The sequence below is a fragment of the Siphateles boraxobius genome, unplaced genomic scaffold (assembly GCF_051911475.1).
Source record: "Siphateles boraxobius isolate OS27281-9 unplaced genomic scaffold, OSU_SipBor_1 75, whole genome shotgun sequence".
NCBI lineage: Eukaryota > Metazoa > Chordata > Actinopteri > Cypriniformes > Leuciscidae > Siphateles > Siphateles boraxobius.
Window position 1 is genome coordinate 1161004 of NW_027509203.1, and position 21497 is coordinate 1182500.

Genomic DNA, 21497 nt, shown 5'->3' on the forward strand with positions numbered 1-21497 from the left:
GGATGTGAAGAATCAAATCACATTTAAAAAAAATGTTTACAAAGATGTTTTCTGTGTTTTCATTTTAGGTAATTTTTATCACACTGATGAAAGTTCAAGTGTTCGTTTTAGTCAAATAAGTCTTGTTTTTAGTTAGCTATTTGATGCTATAAAAACGAGAGTGTGACGTAATGTTGGGCAGCTGTGATTGACAGCTTCTCTGACTGAAGTAGTCACTGAGGGAGGAGATTGGAGCTTTAACTTTAATTTCTACATCTTGTTTTTACAGTCTATGGTGTTATGTCTGGTGACGAGTTTATCCAGACCGCAACCTGGCAAAATAACAATAAATATGTAAATGTGCATAATTCTCTTCACAGAAAACCATTTGTCAGATTATACAATATTGGACAAATTACATTATGATTTTTTTACAGCTACTTTTATGAGCTGTAAGAGCTTCATCTTGAAAGGCAAGTAAAAATCCTCCTTCCATTTTGGTCATGCTTCCACATTTGTGATCAGGAGAGCTGCATCACATATTAAATAATTAGTAGACAAAACTTATGGGATGCATAGTGTTAGTGTGAGGCTTAATAAACATGGATTCCATTCATTCAATGTTATGATTTATAGCCTATATATATTACTACAATTCTTAAATGCAAGAGATGGAAAGCAAATTACTTACAAGTAACTTTAACTTTATAACTTTGTAGCTTTCAAGAACTTAGTAATAACTACACCTGACTCAGAAAGCAACATAGTGTGGGCCCAGATCTGGCCCATATCTAGTATGCGTTGGATCCACATGTACCAGATGTGGGCCGGATCTGGGCCAACGAGTTGGAGTGGATGAACTGACGCAGAAGAGAGGAGAGAGGAGGAGTTTTTCCACTTACTCAGGTCTGTGACTGATTTATCAGATTAAATGGACAAGCTTTGCATGCAATTTCATTAAAAAATAATACTGGAAATGTGACAAACATACTTTACTCTTTTAATGACTTTATTCACAGGGAGTGCACAGAAAAATTGTAGGTATTGTACAGAAATTATATTATATACTGTAGAAAACTTAGTAGGTGAATCACAGTGCATACGATTTGTTTTTAATTTTTTTTGTTTTGCTATCCAGTGAATTAGTGCAATACTTCTCAAACCGGTCCTGCCCTGTGTCTGAATATACAAACTTCCATACTATATAGTTTTCCCCTCATGTGAAGCCCTCAAATAAATGGATAAACGCTGGATCATGCCTTAAAGGGATAACCATTTTTTTGAAGTCCATAAAAGTGCATCTATCCATCATAAAAGTGTCCCAAACGGCTCCAGGCCTTCTGAAGCGAAGTGAAGCATTGGTGTACGAAAAATATCCATATTTAAACCTTTATTGACTAAAATAACTAGCTTCTGGCAGACGTCCGTACACATCGAAAGACTAACCCTTGACCTTGATGCACAACGTAATGGCACGTAAAAGCGCAGAGGATAGAGCAAAACAAAACACCGGTCACGAATTAGAAGTCTAAAATGAGAATTTTTAATGAGAAATGTAGGAGGAGCTTGAGTTTGTTGCCCAGCGCTGTGTGTTTGAACCGCGATAGGCGTCAGAGCTTACGCTACTCCTACATCCGTCACACATCGTCAAGTGTTACTCTTGTGGCGGAAGTGGACTTGCGTACGGCCATCTGCCGGAAGCTGGTTATTTTAGTCCATAAAGTTTTAAATATGGACATATTTCTTACAAGAACGCATTGCTTCACTTCAGAAGGCCTTTTTTAACCCCTGGAGCCATTTGGGACACTTTTGTGATGGACAGATGCACTTGAATACTTAAATACTTTAAAAAAATTGTGCCCATTCACTGCCATTATAAAACTGACATTTTTTAATATAACTCTGATTGCATTCGTATGAAAGAAGAAAGTCATATACACCTAGGATGACTTGAGGGTCAGTAATTCATGGGCTAATTTTCATTTTTGGGTGAACTATCCCTTTAACGACTATTTTCAGTTAAAATCTTCTGATAAGAAAAAAATCAGAAAAAAAACATCTGAGAAAATAAATATATAATGATATTTGCAGTTTCTTTAGATGTCCTGTACATAGTACTTATAGCAAGAAAACAATCAGTCTTTGTCATAATGGTTTCAGCTCTATAAATATCTTTTATTTAGTTTTCCCTCCTCATCCTCTTCGGCAGGCTGTCATTACTTGCACACGAACTGGTCGACGGTGCGTGAACAGCGCTTGCATCTGACGTAGCAGCACCAGTGGAACTTGCAGTGGCAGCGCTCTACCAGTTGCACCTTATACTGGTCGTATCCTCGACCGCAGCACATGAGCGCGCAGCCGTCCATGCCTTCAGACGTCTTGTTACAGAGCCGACCCTGAGTTCCCAAAGAGCCGCTGGTCTTGTTTCCTACGCAGTAATCCGGACTGGGCTCAATGTACACCAGGTCATTGCTAGTAGGGGAGTTAAATTTGGAGTGAACTTGAACGAGTTTCCCACGGCTGTTCAGCTTCATGGCAGCGGCGCTGTCGTATTTCTCCTTCAGAGCGTCGCCAACCCTGCGGAAATCTGCGAGTTGCAACCAGCATGTTTTAAGGCTGCAGGAGCCGGACACACCGTGACACTTACAGGAGACATGGGCGAGATCAGACGCTATCTGTGACAGAGAAACAGTTTATTAGCTAGAAAGAATCATGATAAAGTGAGATGCTAAGGATGCTGAGAGTTTGATCAAGACCCAGACAGCAACAAAGTGTTGCAACCAAGCGGCAACCTTCTGAATCCAACAAGGAAGTGACTTAAACTGCAATTCATCGACTGGCCACTAGAGACAGGCTGCAAAAGAGAGTCAATCCCATAAACCCCCATGTTAATATGCCCAACTTTACAGCAGAAAAAAACATGTTTACAGCCTGGTACTAAAAGTGGTTTTGGTCTATATAGTTAATTTAGCTATTTATGACAACTGTGAGGGGTGTGAATTTTTAAACATTTTAAATTTAAAATTTGTTTAAATTATATTAAGCCTTAACGTTCTGCTGAATTAAGGGCGTGGCTACTTGAGTGACAGGTGGATTGCCGCTGATGTCACTCCTAGCTGTTTGTCTGCTGGCTGTTAGCGTCACGTCACCTCAACTAGTAGTAGCAGTAGTAGTAGTAGTAGTAGTAGTAGTAGCAGCAGTAGTAGTAGTAGTAGTAGTAGCAGTAGTAGTAGTAGTAGTAGCAGCAGTAGTAGTAGTAGTAGTAGTAGCAGTAGTAGTAGTAGTAGCAGTAGCAGTAGTAGTAGTAGTAGCAGTAGTAGTAGTAGTAGTAGTAGTAGTAGTAGCAGTAGTAGTAGTAGTAGTAGTAGCAGTAGCAGTAGTAGTAGTAGTAGTAGTAGTAGCAGTAGTAGTAGTAGTAGCAGTAGCAGTAGCAGTAGTAGTAGTAGTAGTAGCAGTAGCAGTAGTAGTAGCAGTAGCAGTAGCAGTAGTAGTAGTAGTAGTAGCAGTAGCAGTAGCAGCAGTAGTAGTAGTAGTAGTAGTAGTAGTAGCAGTAGCAGTAGTAGCAGTAGTAGTAGTAGTAGTAGTAGTAGTAGCAGTAGCAGTAGTAGTAGTAGTAGTAGTAGTAGTAGTAGTAGCAGTAGTAGTAGCAGTAGCAGTAGCAGTAGTAGTAGTAGTAGTAGTAGTAGCAGTAGCAGTAGTAGTAGTAGTAGTAGCAGTAGCAGTAGCAGTAGCAGTAGTAGAAGTAGCAGTAGCAGTAGTAGTAGTAGTAGCAGTAGTAGTAGTAGCAGTAGTAGTAGTAGTAGTAGTAGTAGTAGCAGTAGCAGTAGCAGTAGCAGTAGTAGTAGTAGTAGTAGCAGTAGTAGTAGTAGTAGTAGCAGTAGCAGTAGCAGTAGTAGTAGTAGAAGTAGCAGTAGTAGTAGTAGTAGTAGTAGCAGTAGCAGTAGTAGTAGTAGCAGTAGTAGTAGTAGTAGTAGTAGTAGTACTTTATTGATCCCAGTTGGGAAATTAAATTGCATTAGCAGCAATACATGAAGACAGTACTCACAGTACACACAAAAACATGCTACACACATATAATAAATAAACAAATTGCCAAATTTTTTACTATTGTAGTTATTGCACATCTTGTTTGAAATTTTAAGAAGTCTCAGTAAGGCATAAATGACCTCCTGTAGCGTTCTCTGTTTCACTGTGGCTGCATCAATCGGTTGCTGAATGTACTTCTCATTCCAGCAAGCATGTCATGGAGGGGGTGTGAGGTATTGTTTGTGATGGTCAGCAGCTTGGACATTATTCTCCTCTCTGTAACAACCTCAAACATGTCCAAATCAGATCGTCAGAATTTACAGATCGGTCCGGTGTTTTTTGTCAAGTCTGTCATCTATGTGGATCCTCAAATACCGATAGGAGTCCACTATCTCATCGTCTCTGCCGTGAATAGAAATAGGTGAGGGATGGTCTTTTTCCTTCTAAAATCAATGACCAATTCATTTGTTTTAGTTGCATTTATTTGGAGATGGTTCACTACACAGGAGACCCAGGAGATTATGAAGGAGTCCACCTGCATAACATCCATTTTCCTTCCCAGTAATGCAGCGGAGAAGTCAAAGAGCATTATTCTCACAGTGTAATTATTTATCTTTACATATTTCACGTCCAAATTTTTTTACAGTCTGTACATAGTCTGTACATCTGTACGCTAACAGCCAGCAGACAAACATCAGCTCCAATCCACCTGTCACTCAAATGGCCACGCCCTTAATTATGCAGAATTTTAAGGCTTAATATAATTTAAACGGATGAGTTCTAAAAAAATTTACCCACCTCACAATCGTCATGAAGGGAAAAAATTAGCTATATAGACCAAAACCACTTTTTGCACCAGGCTGTAAACACGTTTCTTTCTGCTGTAAAGCTGGGGATTTTAACATGGGGGTTTATGGGATTGAGTCTCTTCTGCAGCCGGTCTCTAGTGGCCAGTCGATGAATTGCAGTTTAAGTCACTTCAGTGTTGGATTCAAGAGGGAGAAGAAAGGAAGGTTTCAGTCTGCTTGTATCTACATAGTATCTACAGGCTTTATTTTCACTTGGTAAGAAGAATCTTACCAAAGGATTGGCATTTGCTGTCTTACCCTCCGTCCCGCCTCGTTGTTATGAAGGTTCATCAGCTGTCTGGCACTTTCCACAGAGCCTTTAGCGAAGGTTTTTTCGCGTTCGCGGGCATCCACAAACTCCTTGCTAAAGCGGTATCCATAGTTGAGGTTGTCTCCGCATCCGCCCCACAGCCAGTCTCTCGGCAGATCCTTCGGTCTCGCGGCCCGACTGCATCCACAGCTCGACAGCTCCCCCTCTCTGCAGGCTCGACTTACTGCGTTCACCACGCCGGCCGCGCTGATCGCGAACGTGAACGCCGTCTCTCGGCTCCCTGGGGAATTCAGTTAGCTTTGTTTATTTGCTTTTATTATGAGCAACAGTGTAACAACTAAATCTTTGTCATTTATCTTATGAACACTGACCAAATCTGAAAGAATCTTTCCATTTCGTTTATCATTTCCTTCAGACGTCAGAGTTTAAAAACATTCAACTTCAAACTAAACAGAAAAATGTAGATATGATATGCTTTTTTTTAACTATAAAGGCATGTTTGGATGCATTACATACTGCAAAAAAAAAAAAAAAAATACACTATCTTAAACACAGATACTCAAATATCAAGATGCAAAATGACTTATAGGGATAGTTCACCCAAAAATAAAAATTAGCTCATGATTTACTCACCCTCAAGTCATCCTAGGTGTATATGACATTCTTCTTTCAGACGAATACAATCAGAGTTATATTAAAAAATGTCCTGGCTCTTCCTGTCACATGCCTGTCCTGTCTTGTGTTGCACATGGGTGTTTTGTTATTTTGGGCCATATGCTCTTGTCGTTGTCTAATGTTTCCTGTTCCCTGTGATCCTCCAGTAAGTTTCATGTTCTGTTTTTGTTTTATATTTATTAGTTATGTTTTCCCCGTCGTGGGTTTTGCTTTGTGTTTATGTTTTCTTTTTTAAATAAATATAATTTCTCCTGCACTTGAGTCCTCACACCTTTTTGCCTTGCACGTTCTGTGACACTCCCAAGCTTTATAATGGCCGTGTGGATGTGTATTTTTTTTAAGTCCATCAAAGCGTCCATCTATTCATGATTAAAGTGCTCCATACGTTTCCGGGGGTTAATAAAGGCCTTCTGAAGCGAAGCCATGTGTTTGTGTAAGAAAAATGTCAATATTTTAAACTTTATGGGCTAAAATAGCCAGCTTCCGGCAGATGGCCGTACGCAAGTCGACTTCCGCCACAAGAGTAACACTTGAGGATGTGTGACGGATGTAGTAGTAGCGTAAGCTCTGACGCCTCTCGCGGTTCAAAAATAGAGCTGGGCAACAAACTCAAGCTCCTCTTCTCTTATATTGAAATCCTCCCACATTTCTCTTTAAAATTTCTCGTTTTAGACTTCTATTCATGACTGGTGTTTTGTTTTGTTATTCTCTGCGCTTCCGCGTTTGTCAATACGTACTGCGTCGGATCAGAGGTCATGCGTCGAGTCAGAGGTCATGCGTTGCGTCAGGGGTCATGCGTCGGGTCAGAGGTCATGCGTCGAGTCAGAGATCATGCGTCGGGTCAGAGGTCATGCGTCGAGTCAGAGGTCATGCGTCGGGTCAGAGGTCATGCGTCTGGTCAGAGGTCATGCGTCGGGTCAGAGATCATGCCTCGGGTCAGAGGTCATGCGTCGGGTCAGAGGTTATGCGTCGGGTCAGAGGTCATGCGTCGAATCAGAGGTCATGCGTCGAGTCAGAGATCATGCGTCGGGTCAGAGGTCATGCGTCGGGTCAGAGGTCATGCGTCGAGTCAGAGATCATGCGTCGGGTCAGAGGTCATGCGTCGGGTCAGAGATCATGCCTCGGGTCAGAGGTCATGCGTCGGGTCAGAGGTCATGCGTCGGGTCAGAGGTCTTGCGTCGGGTCAGAGGTCATGCGTCGAGTCAGAGATCATGCGTCGGGTCAGAGGTCATGCGTCGGGTCAGAGGTCATGCGTCGAGTCAGAGATCATGCGTCGGGTCAGAGGTCATGCGTCTGGTCAGAGGTCATGCGTCGGGTCAGAGGTCACTCTTTCGCCGTAAATCGATGCGTACGGCCGTCTGTCGGAAGCTAGTTATTTTAGTTTTAAATATGGCATTTGTTCTGCTTCAGAAGGCCATTATTAAACCCCAGAGCCGTGTGGAGAACTTTTATGACGGATGGATGCACTTTTGGGGCTTCAAAATCTTGTCCTCCATTCACTCCCAATATAAAGCTTGGAAGATCCAGGACATTTTTTTATATAACTCATATTCAAAAAGCAACTCTAAAATAACTCAAAAAGTCATATACACCTAGGATGACATGAGGGTGGGTAAATCATGCGCTAATTTTCATTTTTGGGTGAACTATCCCTTTAAGACTTAAGTCTTGTTTTCTGGAAAACAAGAAAAATGATCTGCCAATAGGGCCAGAAAAATAATCTTGTTTTCCCTTTAAATTAGGCATAAAGTCACTTAAAATTTCCAGAAAGCAGCTTGCGTCAGCGCAAACCCTCTTTTGGCCTTGAAATCTACTGTCATGATCTAATTAAATCAAGTCTTGATTCACTCAGACTCTATTGGTTAAAGACTCGGACTCGAACCCAACACTACTGTCAGTCTGAGTTTCATGACAGATCTCTGTATTTTTGCTGCTCCCCCAAAACATCTTTCTCCATTGACAACCATTCAAAAAGTCTTAGTATTCAGACAAAATAACAACATAGGCATGTATAAACTTCACAAATACAAATGAACCTTATTATAGGAGATGACTTGCCAGTGGCTCTTGAAATGGACATACTGTATTTTACTGTAATCTGCTGCTTTCAGAGTATACGCACTTCTATGCCGTCCTTCTCAGAGCTTCTCAGATCAGTGTGACCAAGGCAATATGTAGGGTTTTAGAAATACTGAGGTGCCAAAAATTGATTTTGCTAGGGGGTTGGGGGGCATGACCCCCAAAACCAAGAAAATATTGATTTTCATGTCACTGGGCAGTAGCATAAATTATTAATTATTTTCAAGTATATAACAGATTCTTAAACATGAGAATCAGTTTACATATTGCAATGAATGATCCACACTACAAAAGGGAAATGCATAATGTTTATGCTTATTGTTGACAATACACAATCACATGTTCCAAACAGGAATGGTCTTAAATGAGATAAGTTTCAAGGATTATTTTGCATAGATGTTGCATTTCAATAAAAGCCAATGCAATCCTTCTGTGTCCAGAGGCATATGAGCAATTAGTATGAGCATCAGAGATGACTTTTTCCTTCCTAAATTAATCAATGTTTTTGGACTAATCTGTTCATTTAATTGTTCAGTTGCTCACTTATAAAGACCAACTACAGGCTTAATAATGCAAGTTGCGCAAACACAGACAAGTGGAGTTATACAAACAGTGATATCTCCCAGTGCTCATACTGGTGAAATATTCCAACACATTCAAAGAATACAAATATGTATATATTTATACAATAATAATGGCAATATGTTGGTGCTTGTGTAGTTAAATTGAGTGTAGTAAAAAAATGATAGTTTACACTGTCATTAGCAAAGAACATATGTACAGTATATCTGTGTTAAATAGATAATGTTAATAATGTAAATCTCATTTTGAGCACAGTATGCAATAGACCCCTTTTCAGTTGGTAAACATGGTGACGTTTTTTTGTGGGCGGGGCTTAGGTGGAGGCAGAACGATGACTCTGGCCGCTTCACTAACGTTAGTTTGCAAGTTTTGTTAGCTTCTTTTATAACAATGACTGGAGAAAATCCGATTTTATCTTAATGTGCAAGGCCACTCATTGTCCAGGACCGCGATTGTTATTTGCGAAAGTTAATTTTAACGGAAGGAACCAGATTGGCTGACCCATAGCCGTTACACGCTCACTCAATGATGGACGATCTGACAGTATTAACGTTAACGCTAGGCTACCTCCGGTTGAGTGGCCTGACTTCTACACTATCCGATAGAGAAACCGAGCGTAAAGAGAAACTGAGGGCATATAAATCTTTAGATGTCTATAACTATGTGCTGAATGGTCTTGTACAAGACTTGTGTGGTACGATCCGCAGTTCTGCCTAGCCAGCGCCAAGAAGATGACAATGTAAAGAGTGACATTACGGTGCAATTTTAATGATGTGAATATTTTCTAGAAATAAAAATTCCAGATACAGCATATTCATTTTTCATTGATTATAGCACCAAACAACACGACATTTCATAATAATAATACTAATTTAAGCTCCTTATTATGTAGCCAAATCTGTGCTGATTGGATTGGCCGCCTCCAGTTTTCCCTTTGTTTTGCCTCCAGCTAGCGCCGTGACGTAACTGTAAAAGGGGTCTATACCTGCTCTTCCTCTCTCTTCTGCATCACCTTCTCTCTTTCTTCTTCTCTCAGTCTCTTTATCTTGACCTGTATATCTTTCCTAAAGCTGAGCTTTGATTGATATAGGTAACGCTAGTCTTTGCAAACTGATTATTTATGCCGGACATTTAAAACTTCTATCGTAAAACAGCTTTTTAGATTAGCTACTTGCATTTAATCTCATGCTGCATGACCATTAACTGAAGTGTGAAGCGCTGGAAATCTGGTGTTTGAGTTCCGTAGCAGCTCAGATGAGAAGGTTGGTTATTGTCGTGATGTGCGAATCATTGCAGGACAAAATTAGAGTTATTATTAGGCAATTATTAACCTTCATTATATACACTTGAGATGTGGGTGGGTACGGCCCTGCTTGTGACCTGCAGTGGATGTACCTGTGTGCAGGACTCTGCCGAACACTGAGGAGTTGTCTACTGTGCTGCAGTTCCAGCGGCGCTGGCTGAACTGGTGTTGGCATTCGCTGATGCCCGTCTGTGCGCCCGCTCCGATGAACTGCATGTGATCCTGGTACAGCTGGCAAAGCTTCCTCTGACCTGTGGACAGTCCTGTTAGCTGACTGCACAGCGGCTGACCTCCTATGATATACGCTTCTGGGATCAGGAGGGGATTCATCGCTAGATACCTGAAAACATTCAGCAAACATTCAGCGATGATGTATTTTATTATTTTATTAAGGCAAGACACCCCAGGTGAATAGGGTAAACAAAATAACTAATAGATAACCAGACAGCGACATAGTTTCGGCCCAGATCCGGCCCACATCTGGTACGCGAGGAATCCACATGTACCAGATGTGGGCCGGATCTGGGCCGACACTATGTTGCTGTCTGGGATAACCACACTTCCCCAGTTGATTGATAATATAAAGAATTGCAAATATTTTTGTATTGCAGGTTTTCTGAAATGTTATGTTTAAATATGCAAATAAGGCATTATCTAATTAAATATGCACTAATTTGCATTAACTCCTAGAACAAAAACATGAACATTGGATGAAATCAGGTCAGAAAAATTGACATATTAGAGTCAAAGTTTTAAAGAGAGGATTTTGGATTTCTCTTTTTATCACTCTTGCATGAATCAGAAAATACTGTCAACAGCCAAAAATATATTTTTTTGTAATAAAATGTTCGTGGCCAAGTCTTACAGAGCTGTGGGCCAGACCGGTTTGATGACATGGCCATCCGGCAAGTGCACCAGGCCATAGTGCACGAGGGCAGTGCTGACCCAGGGCTTATGCAGGACGTGCGCACTACTACTGACCTCACCCTGCGGGCAGGTGATGTCCACTCTGGTGATCCAGGAGCGCCACCTATGGCTCAACCTGGTGGATATTACAGAGTCTGAGCGAACCCGGTACCTCAACAGGGCATTAAAGAGAACTCGCTGCCTTCTCACGCCCCCTCTGCCGAGACCCCGCCTCACCTCAGGACCACATGTCAGGGCCGTCTGTTCCACCTCGCTGCCCCACGGCGGGTACGCTTGGAGTTCCTCTGACCCCGATGGTTCGGTTCCTGGGAGCCTGGTTAGAGCTTCTCAGCCTGTCCCGCTAACTGATCCGAATGATCAGGCTCGGCTATGCAATTCAATTAACCCGGCATCCCCTCAGGTGTCGTGGTGTTTGCTTCACAATGGAGGGCAGGGCCGTCATGCGAGCAGAGGTCGCAGTCCTATTGGCGAAGGGTGCGATCGAGCCGGTCCCTCCAGCTTTTATGGAGTCAGAAGCATCTGAGGTCGCTTTGTGCCATTCACATCTTGGGCAAGCTAAATCGTGCAGCAGACGAGCTCACGACCGCTCTTTTGCTCGGGGAATGGAGACTCCATCCCCAGACGGTTCAGTTGATTTGGGAACGCTTCGGAGATGCACAGGTAGATCTGTTCCCCTCTTGCCGTCTCCGAAGTTGAAATATATTCCACCTTGTAGATGGGTTACTTCAGAGATCTTCCATTTGTATTCCGCCTAGGCGGTTCATATGTGTATTATAAGACCTCCCTATGGGAAGGCAGCTTGCTTACATTTTCCCTATGGGAATATCCTACCCAGTATACTTTGGTAACTCTTGCGTTAGCCTAGCCCTTCGCTCGTGCTAGGCCTCACGACAGGGAGCTGTGGCTTGCACAGGGCTCTGGTGACAGCCATTGTGGCGTTTTGCATAGGACCCCATTCGTCAGTTGTTCTACCATTACACAGAACGTAACTGACTGAAAGGGAATGTCTCGGTTACGTATGTAACCATCGTTCCCTGAAGGAGGGAACGGAGACATTACGTCCCCTTGCCACACCCGCTGTGGCGCTGAACGGCCGGGACACACCTCTCAGGTCCTCAGCGAAGAACTTGAATGCGAGTATGCACACGCTGCTCCTTATATAGCCGTACAGCGGGGCGGAGCTCGCAATGCAAATTCCGCAGACCAAGGTAATTTGCGTACCATTGGCTCGTTTTGTACCACTCGAAGGTGATTGTGCTCTCGGGCATAACCCCATTCGTCAGTCGTTCAGACGTTAGATGCAGATGGATAACGTGAGCCATGATTGATTAAAGTCCTCCTGTAGTCGATAACTTTATCCCATAAAACTCACCTTTGATCACCAAAATTACATATTTACAGTTTTTTCGATTGCTAAACGACAGTGAGCACAACTGGAGCTACATGTGCAAAACTCTAACTACAGTCTGCACTACCAACAGTCACCTGAGCTAAACACTTCACATCACCTGCACAACTCATTCAAGCAACACAACTCTTAACACACGCTAAACACAGGCTCAGTGCAGCCAAACACTACACAACCCTCACTGAGATAACACACACTGTCACTCAGAACACACTGAGAGTAAAACACTACACAACCCTCACTGAGATAACACACACTGTCACTCAGAACACACTGAGAGTAAACACACTACACAACCCTCACTGAGATAACACACACTGTCACTCAGAACACACTGAGAGTAAACACACTACACAACCCTCACTGAGATAACACACACTGTCACTTAGAACACACTGAGAGTAACAACACTACACAACCCTCACTGAGATAACACACACTGTCACTCAGAACACACTGAGAGGGAAACACTACACAACCCTCACTGAGATAACACACACTGTCACTCAGAACACACTGAGAGTAACAACACTACACAACCCTCACTGAGATTACACACACTGTCTCTCAGAACCAACTGAGAGTAAAAACACTACACAACCCTCACTGAGATAACACACACTGTCACTCAGAACACACTGAGAGTAAAAACACTACACAACCCTCACTGAGATAACACACACTGTCACTCAGAACACACTGAGAGTAACGACACTACACAGCCCTCACTGAGATAACACACACTGTCACTCAGAACACACTGAGAGTAAACACACTACACAACCCTCACTGAGATAACACACACTGTCACTCAGAACACACTGAGAGTAACAACACTACACAACCCTCACTGAGATAACACACACTGTCACTCAGAACACACTGAGAGTAAAAACACTACACAACCCTCACTGAGATAACACACACTGTCACTCAGAACACACTGAGAGTAACAACACTACACAACCCTCACTGAGATAACACACACTGTCACTCAGAACACACTGAGAGTAACAACACTACACAACCCTCACTGAGATAACACACACTGTCACTCAGAACACACTGAGAGTAAACACACTACACAACCCTCACTGAGATAACACACACTGTCACTCAGAACACACTGAGAGTAACAACACTACACAACCCTCACTGAGATAACACACACTGTCACTCAGAACACACTGAGAGTAACAACACTACACAACCCTCACTGAGATAACACACACTGTCACTCAGAACACACTGAGAGTAACAACACTACACAACCCTCACTGAGATAACACACACTGTCACTCAGAACACACTGAGAGTAACAACACTACACATCCCTCACTGAGATAACACACACTGTCACTCAGAACACACTGAGAGGAACAACACTACACAACCCTCACTGAGATAACACACACTGTCACTCAGAACACACTGAGAGTTAACACACTACACAACCCTCACTGAGATAACACACACTGTCACTCAGAACACACTGAGAGTAAAACACTACACAACCCTCACTGAGATAACACACACTGTCACTCAGAACACACTGAGAGTAAACACACTACACAACCCTCACTGAGATAACACACACTGTCACTCAGAACACACTGAGAGTAAACACACTACACAACCCTCACTGAGATAACACACACTGTCACTTAGAACACACTGAGAGTAACAACACTACACAACCCTCACTGAGATAACACACACTGTCACTCAGAACACACTGAGAGGGAAACACTACACAACCCTCACTGAGATAACACACACTGTCACTCAGAACACACTGAGAGTAACAACACTACACAACCCTCACTGAGATAACACACACTGTCTCTCAGAACCAACTGAGAGTAAAAACACTACACAACCCTCACTGAGATAACACACACTGTCACTCAGAACACACTGAGACTAAAAACACTACACAACCCTCACTGAGATAACAAACACTGTCACTCAGAACACACTGAGAGTAACGACACTACACAGCCCTCACTGAGATAACACACACTGTCACTCAGAACACACTGAGAGTAAACACACTACACAACCCTCACTGAGATAACACACACTGTCACTCAGAACACACTGAGAGTAACAACACTACACAACCCTCACTGAGATAACACACACTGTCACTCAGAACACACTGAGAGTAAAAACACTACACAACCCTCACTGAGATAACACACACTGTCACTCAGAACACACTGAGAGTAACAACACTACACAACCCTCACTGAGATAACACACACTGTCACTCAGAACACACTGAGAGTAACAACACTACACAACCCTCACTGAGATAACACACACTGTCACTCAGAACACACTGAGAGTAAACACACTACACAACCCTCACTGAGATAACACACACTGTCACTCAGAACACACTGAGAGTAACAACACTACACAACCCTCACTGAGATAACACACACTGTCACTCAGAACACACTGAGAGTAACAACACTACACAACCCTCACTGAGATAACACACACTGTCACTCAGAACACACTGAGAGTAACAACACTACACAACCCTCACTGAGATAACACACACTGTCACTCAGAACACACTGAGAGGAACAACACTACACAACCCTCACTGAGATAACACACACTGTCACTCAGAACACACTGAGAGGAACAACACTACACAACCCTCACTGAGATAACACACACTGTCACTCAGAACACACTGAGAGTAAACACACTACACAACCCTCACTGAGATAACACACACTGTCACTCAGAACACACTGAGAGTAAAACACTACACAACCCTCACTGAGATAACACACACTGTCACTCAGAACACACTGAGAGTAAACACACTACACAACCCTCACTGAGATAACACACACTGTCACTCAGAACACACTGAGAGTACACTACACAACCCTCACTGAGATAACACACACTGTCACTCAGAACACACTGAGAGGAACAACACTACACAACCCTCACTGAGATAACACACACTGTCACTCAGAACACACTGAGAGTAACAACACTACACAACCCTCACTGAGATAACACACACTGTCACTCAGAACACACTGAGAGTAAACACACTACACAACCCTCACTGATATAACACACACTGTCACTCAGAACACACTGAGAGTAAAACACTACACAACCCTCACTGAGATAACACACACTGTCACTCAGAACACACTGAGAGTAAACACACTACACAACCCTCACTGAGATAACACACACTGTCACTCAGAACACACTGAGAGGGAAACACTACACAACCCTCACTGAGATAACACACACTGTCACTCAGAACACACTGAGAGTAACAACACTACACAACCCTCACTGAGATAACACACACTGTCTCTCAGAACCAACTGAGAGTAAAAACACTACACAACCCTCACTGAGATAACACACACTGTCACTCAGAACACACTGAGAGTAAAAACACTACACAACCCTCACTGAGATAACAAACACTGTCACTCAGAACACACTGAGAGTAACGACACTACACAGCCCTCACTGAGATAACACACACTGTCACTCAGAACACACTGAGAGTAAACACACTACACAACCCTCACTGAGATAACACACACTGTCACTCAGAACACACTGAGAGTAACAACACTACACAACCCTCACTGAGATAACACACATTGTCACTCAGAACACACTGAGAGTAAAAACACTACACAACCCTCACTGAGATAACACACACTGTCACTCAGAACACACTGAGAGTAACAACACTACACAACCCTCACTGAGATAACACACACTGTCACTCAGAACACACTGAGAGTAAACACACTACACAACCCTCACTGAGATAACACACACTGTCACTCAGAACACACTGAGAGTAACAACACTACACAACCCTCACTGAGATAACACACACTGTCACTCAGAACACACTGAGAGTAACACCACTACACAACCCTCACTGAGATAACACACACTGTCACTCAGAACACACTGAGAGTAAAAACACTACACAACCCTCACTGAGATAACACACACTGTCACTCAGAACACACTGAGAGGAACAACACTACACAACCCTCACTGAGATAACACACACTGTCACTCAGAACACACTGAGAGGAACAACACTACACAACCCTCACTGAGATAACACACACTGTCACTCAGAACACACTGAGAGTAAACACACTACACAACCCTCACTGAGATAACACACACTGTCACTCAGAACACACTGAGAGTAAAACACTACACAACCCTCACTGAGATAACACACACTGTCACTCAGAACACACTGAGAGTAAACACACTACACAACCCTCACTGAGATAACACACACTGTCACTCAGAACACACTGAGAGTAAACACACTACACAACCCTCACTGAGATAACACACACTGTAACTTAGAACACACTGAGAGTAACAACACTACACAACCCTCACTGAGATAACACACACTGTCACTCAGAACACACTGAGAGGGAAACACTACACAACCCTCACTGAGATAATACACACTGTCACTCAGAACACACTGAGAGTAACAACACTACACAACCCTCACTGAGATAACACACACTGTCTCTCAGAACCAACTGAGAGTAAAAACACTACACAACCCTCACTGAGATAACACACACTGTCACTCAGAACACACTGAGAGTAAAAACACTACACAACCCTCACTGAGATAACAAACACTGTCACTCAGAACACACTGAGAGTAACGACACTACACAACCCTCACTGAGATAACACACACTGTCACTCAGAACACACTGAGAGTAACAACACTACACAACCCTCACTGAGATAACACACACTGTCACTCAGAACACACTGAGAGTAACAACACTACACAACCCTCACTGAGATAACACACACTGTCACTCAGAACACACTGAGAGTAACAACACTACACAACCCTCACTGAGATAACACACACTGTCACTCAGAACACACTGAGAGTAACAACACTACACAACCCTCACTGAGATAACACACACTGTCACTCAGAACACACTGAGAGTAAACACACTACACAACCCTCACTGAGATAACACACACTGTCACTCAGAACACACTGAGAGTAAACACACTACACAACCCTCACTGAGATAACACACACTGTCACTCAGAACACACTGAGAGTAACAACACTACACAACCCTCACTGAGATAACACACACTGTCACTCAGAACACACTGAGAGTAAAAACACTACACAACCCTCACTGAGATAACACACACTGTCACTCAGAACACACTGAGAGTAACAACACTACACAACCCTCACTGAGATAACACACACTGTCACTCAGAACACACTGAGAGTAACAACACTACACAACCCTCACTGAGATAACACACACTGTCACTCAGAACACACTGAGAGTAAACACACTACACAACCCTCACTGAGATAACACACACTGTCACTCAGAACACACTGAGAGTAACAACACTACACAACCCTCACTGAGATAACACACACTGTCACTCAGAACACACTGAGAGTAACAACACTACACAACCCTCACTGAGATAACACACACTGTCACTCAGAACACACTGAGAGTAACAACACTACACAACCCTCACTGAGATAACACACACTGTCACTCAGAACACACTGAGAGGAACAACACTACACAACCCTCACTGAGATAACACACACTGTCACTCAGAACACACTGAGAGGAACAACACTACACAACCCTCACTGAGATAACACACACTGTCACTCAGAACACACTGAGAGTAAACACACTACACAACCCTCACTGAGATAACACACACTGTCACTCAGAACACACTGAGAGTAAAACACTACACAACCCTCACTGAGATAACACACACTGTCACTCAGAACACACTGAGAGTAAACACACTACACAACCCTCACTGAGATAACACACACTGTCACTCAGAACACACTGAGAGTACACTACACAACCCTCACTGAGATAACACACACTGTCACTCAGAACACACTGAGAGGAACAACACTACACAACCCTCACTGAGATAACACACACTGTCACTCAGAACACACTGAGAGTAAAAACACTACACAACCCTCACTGAGATAACACACACTGTCACTCAGAACACACTGAGAGTAACAACACTACACAACCCTCACTGAGATAACACACACTGTCACTCAGAACACACTGAGAGTAACAACACTACACAACCCTCACTGAGATAACACACACTGTCACTCAGAACACACTGAGAGTAAACACACTACACAACCCTCACTGAGATAACACACACTGTCACTCAGAACACACTGAGAGTAACAACACTACACAACCCTCACTGAGATAACACACACTGTCACTCAGAACACACTGAGAGTAAAACACTACACAACCCTCACTGAGATAACACACACTGTCACTCAGAACACACTGAGAGTAAACACACTACACAACCCTCACTGAGATAACACACACTGTCACTCAGAACACACTGAGAGTAACAACACTACACAACCCTCACTGAGATAACACACACTGTCACTCAGAACACACTGAGAGTAACAACACTACACAACCCTCACTGAGATAACACACACTGTCACTCAGAACACACTGAGAGTAACAACACTACACAACCCTCACTGAGATAACACACACTGTCACTCAGAACACACTGAGAGTAACAACACTACACATCCCTCACTGAGATAACACACACTGTCACTCAGAACACACTGAGAGTAAACACACTACACAACCCTCACTGAGATAACACACACTGTCACTCAGAACACACTGAGAGTAACAACACTACACAACCCTCACTGAGATAACACACACTGTCACTCAGAACACACTGAGAGTAACAACACTACACAACCCTCACTGAGATAACACACACTGTCACTCAGAACACACTGAGAGTAAACACACTACACAACCCTCACTGAGATAACACACACTGTCACTCAGAACACACTGAGAGTAACAACACTACACAACCCTCACTGAGATAACACACACTGTCACTCAGAACACACTGAGAGGAACAACACTACACAACCCTCACTGAGATAACACACACTGTCACTCAGAACACACTGAGAGTAACAACACTACACAACCCTCACTGAGATAACACACACTGTCACTCAGAACACACTGAGAGTAACAACACTACACAACCCTCACTGAGATAACACACACTGTCACTCAGAACACACTGAGAGTAACAACACTACACAACCCTCACTGAGATAACACACACTGTCACTCAGAACACACTGAGAGTAAACACACTACACAACCCTCACTGAGATAACACACACTGTCACTCAGAACACACTGAGAGTAACAACACTACACAACCCTCACTGAGATAACACACACTGTCACTCAGAACACACTGAGAGTAACAACACTACACAACCCTCACTGAGATAACACACACTGTCACTCAGAACACACTGAGAGTAAACACACTACACAACCCTCACTGAGATAACACACACTGTCACTCAGAACACACTGAGAGTAAACACACTACACAACCCTCACTGAGATAACACACACTGTCTCTCAGAACACACTGAGAGTAAACACACTACACAACCCTCACTGAGATAACACACACTGTCACTCAGAACACACTGAGAGTAACAACACTACACAACCCTCACTGAGATAACACACACTGTCACTCAGAACACACTGAGAGTAAAACACTACACAACCCTCACTGAGATAACACACACTGTCACTCAGAACACACTGAGAGTAAACACACTACACAACCCTCACTGAGATAACACACACTGTCACTCAGAACACACTGAGAGTAAACACACTACACAACCCTCACTGAGATAACACACACTGTCACTCAGAACACACTGAGAGGAAACACACTACACAACCCTCACTGAGATAACACACACTGTCACTCAGAACACACTGAGAGGAAAAACACTACACAACCCTCACTGAGATAACACACACTGTCACTCAGAACACACTGAGAGTAAAACACTACACAACCCTCACTGAGATAACACACACTGTCACTCAGAACACACTGAGTAAAACACTACACAACCCTCACTGAGATAACACACACTGTCTCTCAGAACACACTGAGAGTAACAACACTACACAACCCTCACTGAGATACCACACACTGTCACTCAGAACACACTGAGAGTAACAACACTACACAACCCTCACTGAGATAACACACACTGTCACTCAGAACACACTGAGAGGAACAACACTACACAACCCTCACTGAGATAACACACACTGTCACTCAGAACACACTGAGTAAAACACTACACAACCCTCACTGAGATAACACACACTGTCACTCAGAACACACTGAGAGTAAACACACTACACAACCCTCACTGAGATAACACACACTGTCACTCAGAACACACTGAGAGTAACAACACTACACAACCCTCACTGAGATAACACACACTGTCACTCAGAACACACTGAGAGGAACAACACTACACAACCCTCACTGAGATAACACACACTGTCACTCAGAACACACTGAGAGGAACAACACTACACAACCCTCACTGAGATAACACACACTGTCACTCAGAACACACTGAGAGTAACAACACTACACAACCCTCACTGAGATAACACACACTGTCACTCAGAACACACTGAGAGTAACAACACTACACAACCCTCACTGAGATAACACACACTGTCACTCAGAACACACTGAGAGTAACAACACTACACAACCCTCACTGAGATAACACACACTGTCACTCAGAACACACTGAGAGTAAACACACTACACAACCCTCACTGAGATAACACACACTGTCACTCAGAACACACTGAGAGTAACAACACTACACAACCCTCACTGAGATAACACACACTGTCACTCAGAACACACTGAGAGTAACAACACTACACAACCCTCACTGAGATAACACACACTGTCACTCAGAACACACTGAGAGTAAACACACTACACAACCCTCACTGAGATAACACACACTGTCTCCCAGAACACACTGAGAGTAAACACACTACACAACCCTCACTGAGATAACACACACTGTCACTCAGAACACACTGAGAGTAACAACACTACACAACCCTCACTGAGATAACACACACTGTCACTCAGAACACACTGAGAGTAAAACACTACACAACCCTCACTGAGATAACACACACTGTCACTCAGAACACACTGAGAGTAAACACACTACACAACCCTCACTGAGATAACACACACTGTCACTCAGAACACACTGAGAGTAAACACACTACACAACCCTCACTGAGATAACACACACTGTCACTCAGAACACACTGAGAGGAAACACACTACACAACCCTCACTGAGATAACACACACTGTCACTCAGAACACACTG

At 43.1% G+C, this 21497-nt stretch overlaps 1 protein-coding gene across 1 annotated transcript in view; it reads right to left on the bottom strand.

Annotated features, from left to right (window-relative positions):
• Positions 1–970: 970 nt before the first annotated feature.
• Positions 971–21497, bottom strand: part of wnt5a (wingless-type MMTV integration site family, member 5a) — a 26583-nt gene continuing 6056 nt past the window's right edge. The window contains exons 3-5 of the mRNA XM_077217647.1: positions 9856–10103; positions 5112–5404; positions 971–2654 (exon numbers count right to left, since the gene is read on the bottom strand). Coding sequence (XP_077073762.1) covers positions 2196–2654; positions 5112–5404; positions 9856–10103 — 1000 coding nt within the window. The 3' untranslated portion in view covers positions 971–2195. The remainder of the gene's footprint in view (positions 2655–5111; positions 5405–9855; positions 10104–21497) is intronic.